The sequence below is a fragment of the Pelecanus crispus genome, chromosome 3, assembly GCF_030463565.1.
Source record: "Pelecanus crispus isolate bPelCri1 chromosome 3, bPelCri1.pri, whole genome shotgun sequence".
Classification (NCBI taxonomy): domain Eukaryota; kingdom Metazoa; phylum Chordata; class Aves; order Pelecaniformes; family Pelecanidae; genus Pelecanus; species Pelecanus crispus.
This window is the reverse complement of record NC_134645.1, coordinates 12,416,442-12,422,938: the sequence shown is the minus strand read 5'-3', so window position 1 is coordinate 12,422,938 and position 6,497 is coordinate 12,416,442. Positions and strand designations below refer to the sequence as shown.

At 37.7% G+C, this 6,497-nt stretch overlaps 1 protein-coding gene across 1 annotated transcript; it reads left to right on the top strand.

Moving 5' to 3' along the window:
• The first annotated feature begins 1,701 nt into the window (after positions 1-1,701).
• Positions 1,702-2,897, top strand: B3GNT2 (UDP-GlcNAc:betaGal beta-1,3-N-acetylglucosaminyltransferase 2). The gene has a single exon (XM_009482637.2). The coding sequence runs from the start codon at positions 1,704-1,706 to the stop codon at positions 2,895-2,897; it is 1,194 nt and encodes a 397-aa protein (XP_009480912.2). The 5' UTR covers positions 1,702-1,703.
• Positions 2,898-6,497: the final 3,600 nt, after the last annotated feature.

The window sequence follows — 6,497 nt, the reverse complement described above, 5'->3', positions numbered from 1 at the left end:
CACAAGTATGTTTTTGTCTTTGATATAGAAGAAAACTACTTTAAAATTAGAACAGCAAACTTCGTAGCTGGCTGAGAACAGGACATTAAATAAAGTGGATCTGGCCTGAGCACATACAAAGATAAATACGCAGATGGTACATGAGGTCAAATTAAGGAAGAGTAGGGATTTTTCTCTGACTAGTCCATTGTTTCTAGGAGTGGCTTTTTATTTAAATTCAAAAATCCCTTCCCCTGCTTTGGATTTAATGAGAATGCAGGGGTCAAATGAGGGGGGAAAAAAAAAAAGATTACTGATGATTTACCTGCTGCTTTCTTACTAAATTTTGTGTTTAACTTGCTGAGGAGTAAAAGAAAGTAAGACTGGTCAAAGCAGAAGAGACCAGTCTAGCTCAGGTGTCTGGTGATGGCTGGAAATAAAATGAAAAGAGGAGCAAGTACAAGATGTACTTCTCAAGTATACCTTCCTGACTGTGTGACTTCAGGACCTCTGAGGCAGTATTTACAGCTGGGCTTTTAACATTGATTACGAATCTTTTATTTCATTAGTTTTTTCTGGTCTTCCAATAGTCATTTATACTCCTGGCAATTAAAGCGTCTTTGACAATAAGTTCTGTATCTGACTTAAATGTGGTCTTACTAACTTTCTTATTCATTCTGAATTATTTTCTAATTTGTCTTCCCATGTTACATTTTGTGTAGCTTGTACATTGATATCCCCCTGGGCTAGTAAACAGTCTGATAAGCAGTACTTCAGAGGAACATACTGTTTTCATGTTGCTCCTTGTACTGTGCACCTTTCTGACAGCAGTGGAAGAAAGAGGGATTGATCCATTTTCTCTCAGTAAAAACTGGAGATGGGTCACAGAATAACCTTTGCTACAGCAAAGAGAGGTACACTTACTATTCCTGGTCTTACATATATGGGAAACCTCTCCTGTTTTGATTTCTCTTCAGTTTCTTTTTCCTTCCCAGGAATAATTACAGTTTTACTTTTTGCTACCATTCATTTCCTTTTCCAGTTGGAGGAAAAAAAAAACTAAAATAAAAATTCATGTTCTCTTCTGTCTGCAGAGATCTGAATACCAGCAATGCAGCTGGCCAGTTTTGTCAGCCTCTCTCCCAAGGAACACCCAAGTGAAATGGACAGAAACGAATTGTATGCTTTAAAATTCAGCTCTGCCTATTATGTAGTTGGAAGGTATAAGAGTGCAAGTATAAAAGCTTGAAACTTAATTTAAAAATAACTGACCTTATTGTATAGCAATTTATTCTAAACCCTTAAGCTTACCTTACTAGCAGAAAAAAAGTTTCCCTGCCTGCCTTTGCCAAGTTGAGGGCTCAGATTCTAATTATTATATAGTCAAGTGTTTCAAGGAGACTTAAATGAGGGGCAAAAACTGCTGGCTAATTTAGATGCACTGTAAAATGCTGTGTAAAATTCCTAAGTAGCAAAGGGAAATTTTACATTCTTACCAGCTGCTTCTTAGCTGATGAAACCCGAACCCCTACTATCTGTAGGTGTGCATGTATTAGAGGTAGATTAGGTTTTGCTTTTTTGGGGGTGTAGGTAACCTCTGTTTTTAGGCTACTAACTTGCACATTCTTTGTCTGAAGGTAGTTTGCATTTTTATGAGATCAAGAACTTGATACGAAGAAGGCTAAAAAAATCTGTCATTTTTTTTCTCTTTCCAGATATGAGAAATGAGTGTTGGACGCAGAAGATTAAAGCTGCTGGGAATTCTGATGATGGTAAACATTTTTATTTATGTGATTGTGGAAGTCTCAAAAAGTGGCAGCCAAGAGAAGAATGCAAAAGGCCGTGTTATTATACCACACAGCAAGTTCTGGAGAAAATACACTCCTCACAAAGCTTATTGGAACAAACAGCAACAAAAGCTTGAACTGCTGTACAACCCTATTCTGACATTGCTTTCCAATATGACTGTGGAAGAGAACTTAGTTTCTAACTCAAGTGTTCTCAATTCCTGTGACCCGGACCCGTGGGTACCTTCAGAGGTTAGTGACTTTGCAAACTTGCCAGACAGATTCAAAGACTTTCTACTTTATTTGAGATGTAGAAATTATTCATTATTAATGGATCAGCCAAACAAGTGCAAACATAAACCTTTTCTGCTGCTGGCTATTAAGTCACTTACACCCCATTTTGATAGAAGGCAAGCAATTAGGGAATCCTGGGGCAAGGAAATAAAATCGGGGGATGTGACAGTCAAAAGGGTCTTCTTACTTGGACAGACCCCACCAGAGGATAATTTTCCTGATCTTTCAGACATGATAAAATTTGAGAGTGAAACCCACCAAGACATTCTTCTCTGGAACTACAGAGACACTTTCTTCAATTTAACTCTGAAAGAGGTGCTGTTTCTTAAGTGGGTCAGCAGCAGTTGTGCAGATGTCCAGTTTATTTTTAAGGGTGATGACGATGTTTTTGTCAATACCCATCAGATCCTGGATTACTTGAAGAGCTTATCAAAGGACAAAGCCAAAGACTTATTTATAGGTGATGTGATCAAAGATGCTGGACCTCATAGAGAAAAAAAATTGAAGTACTACATCCCAGAAAGTGTTTATGAAGGTTCGTATCCTCCCTATGCAGGAGGTGGTGGGTTTCTGTACTCTGGTGATCTGGCATTGAGACTGAATAATGCATCTGACCAGGTACTCCTTTACCCTATTGATGATGTTTATACTGGAATGTGCCTTCAGAAGCTTGGGCTTGCTCCGGAAAAACACAAAGGCTTCAAAACATTTGATATTGAAGAGAAATACAGAAATAACGTATGTTCCTACACAAACTTAATGTTAGTACATAGTAGAAAACCTCAAGAAATGATTAAGATTTGGACACGCTTGCAAGATCCACACTTAAATTGTTAAAGTAATGTGCATAAGTGTCTTAAGTCCAAATAACTTTCCAAGTTTGGGTCTGACACTCTTGGTGGACCATTGAAGCTCTGTTTAATAGTTTAATTTTCTCTGGAAACTTTTCCCTGTACTTTTGAAAATGAGAATAATACTAAAATTTGAGGGGATGGCTTGAAGACTTGGTCCTGACTTTTCCACTGTCCTGGTGGTCATTATGTTTCAATGTTTGTGTTTAATTTAAAAAAGGACTTCAAGGATGTAACTAGCTGTCAGTGACTGGTTAGCTGTATTGGAAACAGGGATTGCCTACTACAATGCATCTTTCATTAACTGTGATGGTGGAAGATAATTTTTCCTTGAGTAGTGTTTCTGTGTGGGTGTGTCGAAACCACTGTAAATTGAAAATTCACGAATTGGAGGAATGTAGTTTTACTTTAAGTATGAAACACTCTTACAAGACTTAAACTATTGAATTTTTTTAATTTATAGTTTTCAGTCTTTTTGCACCCTGGAACAGTGTTTTCTCCTTTACTTACAATCTTTCATGCAAAGCGTGTCTATGTCTGAAGGATTTACCCTTTTATTAGATGATGGGGTTTTTTTTTAAAAAAGGCATAATACTGTTTGAAACACCCCATAAAAGAGCTGAATACATAAGGAAAAGGAAGAACAAATTTTGTCTGGGGCTGGGCAGTAGGTACAGTTAGGTCTGCCCCCTGCCACAAGCTTACGTGAGGTAAAGCTGACTTGTTGCTCATGGTTTTTTATGTGAAAAGCTGCTCTGGTCAGTCCTTGTTTTCTGTTTTGGCACTAAACGTGATCAGGTAGCTTGATTTGATGCAAATAACTGAAATTGCACATTGCTTACGAGAGCATGGTTTGGATCTCCTATAAAGCGGTAGCAAATCTAGAATTGTGCAGTTCCTAAGAGTTTCGAATTTTGAAACAAACTTTGAAGTTGCATGATGTCTCATGTAGAGTTAAACATGTTCTCAAAACTCAGATTTTTCTTCTGTATTTCCACATCTTGCTTATAAGAGTTATTCTAAATAGTGGTTGCTTCCTTTGTATATGTAGAAGTGCCTGTCTATTTATTGTTCAGATTGAAGACCAAAACATTTTCTTAAATATATTTTGTGTAACATTTTATTTGTATAGTGTTGTCACTCAGATATTTAAATAGAGCATGATATTTTAAATCTATGAGATGTGTAACGTTAAATAAAGCTAATTGTTATTTTTGAATTTGAAAAATAAAATGTGATTTAAATATTTCTTGTAATGCTTCATTTGAGACATAATACTGACTTGCAGAGCAGTTGCACTCTGCTGCATGGCATTTGGCAGCAATGCCTTTCAGAAGTTCAGAAGCAAAAGGCTTTATTCGGCAACTTTCGGCAACGCTTATGTAGTAGACTATCAAGAAAATGGTGTTACAATTGTGATTGGATTTGTTAGATGCTGTAATAGATGGACAATTCTGGCAAAAGCAAGGAAACATTAAGTGCCCTAGGAAAAAATAGTATGTACACAAATAATTGCCTGTACAATAACACTGCTTGTACAATTGAAAGGAGTCAAGGAATGGATTGAATGGCTGGCACTTTAGTTTTTGTTTGAAATAACTTGGCAGCTACAACTCTTTTTCTTACTCACCTGCTTCCTTGTACCTTTGTTTACCTTGAAGAACAGATGTGGTGGGTTTTTTTTTGCTTGGGGAGAGGTGAGGTCTTCTGGTCTTCCACCTTTTCTGTTCTGTAGATGTTCACTGTCAACCCCCAGGACAGATAGATTAAAGACAGACTGCTCTAGTATTGTGCCATGAGGTTTGGCCCCTGTGCCTTGTCATTCCTCATGAGAAATTACACCTTTCTGAAAGAGCTGCAGGTTTTACTGTAGATGTGCTATTTCCTACTCTGTTCTTCCTAGCCATGCTAAGCACCCTGTTTCTTTATAAATATTAGTGGGATTTTTGTCAAGAGTTTGGGCCAAGTGAAAGAAGTTATGCTGATGATGGGGAATGCAAACAGAGGTGTGATGTTAAGAGTCTTCATGGACTAGAGAGAGAGAGAGAGGAAAAGGAATTAATTCTTATGAGTCAGATGGGGTGGAGTGCACATGTGATACTAACTTATTAGTGAAATGGGTGGGATTGGTGGAGTGCCAGCATTAATTATTTACTTTCTGCCCTTTCTATAACCATGAGATTAAAACTAGGTCTCTTGTATAGGACATTACTGAGAATAAGGAAAAACAGGCTGAGTGGTACTTGCCAAGGAGAAATGCTGTGAGAAGGTATCTACCTGCCTTCTGAAGTGACTAGAGAAGAGAAAGAGGGGAGAGGAAAAGACTGGGCGGGTGGCCCCAGTGGGCTAAATAGGTAAAAGGTACTGGAGAAGGAATTGGACAGACCAGTCTTGTTTACTCTGGGTGTGGAGAAGCACTGGTGACTGTACTGTCTGACTGGGTCTCCAGTCCACTTACACGGAGAAAGAATTGTCTTGGCAAAGAACTGGGAGTGTGTGGAGTAAAGGGTAAGTGAAATAAATAATAACAGAGATAAGGAAATGGAATACAACCAGAAGAAACAACGTGTGGTGGGAATGGGATCTGGGGACAGTTGGGAATGGAAGATGAAAAGTCTTTAAAAAGCAGATACGGTATTGGTTGTTGTATCTGGGTTGGTTTGGTTGTGGTTTGGGGTTTTTTTGGTTGCTGGTTCCTGGTTTTTGAAGCATTGCTTGAGTACTAGGTACTTTAAATGAAGAGTGAAAGTAATGTAATTAAATCAGGAATAGGTTTTTTTTTTTTTTTAATATGGACTGATTTCCTATGAAGTAAATTGAGAGTTGAGGAAACATTGAGCAAAACTGATAACTACTATAAAATAAATACTAAAGGTGGATTTTTTTTTTCTTAAATTTAAGGGAGAGGAAAGTCTACTAAGATGAAAGCATGAGAAAATTTGACTACAATGAGAATAATGGGAACAGTGGAATTGGAAAATGAAATAAGAGGGGTTTAGATGAGATGGTTGAATGTGGATGCAGTCTTTATTTTTTCTCCTTCCCTGAATACAGCAGAGGAAATGAAGTGCTTCTGTGATTAAATGACATTGCATCAGGGTAAGCCATTAAAATCTATTAGCTTGTTTGTAAATGGCTCAGGCCTTTGCTTCTAAATCCAGTTGGGAGGAGGAAATACAGGCCTTTGAATAAGGAAGGTAAATGAGCTGTAATTAATGCTCAAATGATAATGTTTATCTTCTAGAGTTTGGAGTCTCTTTTCTAAATAAATATTTTTCTGCCGGTTGGTCACTTGGACTGTATGCACTTACACTTGGATCCCTTCTTCCTGTACCCACTTTTATTTTGTTATGTAGGCTTGAGTGAAATGTAGCACTTGGCAGGACTGGTGATAACAGAATTCCTGACCATCCTTTCTGCTTTTCAGTGTTGGAAGCACTGAAAGCCAAACTTGAAAAGAGTTTTAGCTGGGGAATGCAAGAAAGATGCAGAGTAGAATTTAGTTAAACTTCTGCGTTAGGTATGCAATTCAACAAGGATCCACATGCAGCTGATTTTTCATTTTGGGCTTTGTGATGTGGTAATG

Excerpts from the sequence above, each read along its gene's own strand:
- B3GNT2 (XM_009482637.2), top strand. The coding sequence starts at position 1,704 with ATGAGTGTTGGACGCAGAAGATTAAAGCTGCTGGGAATTCTGATGATG.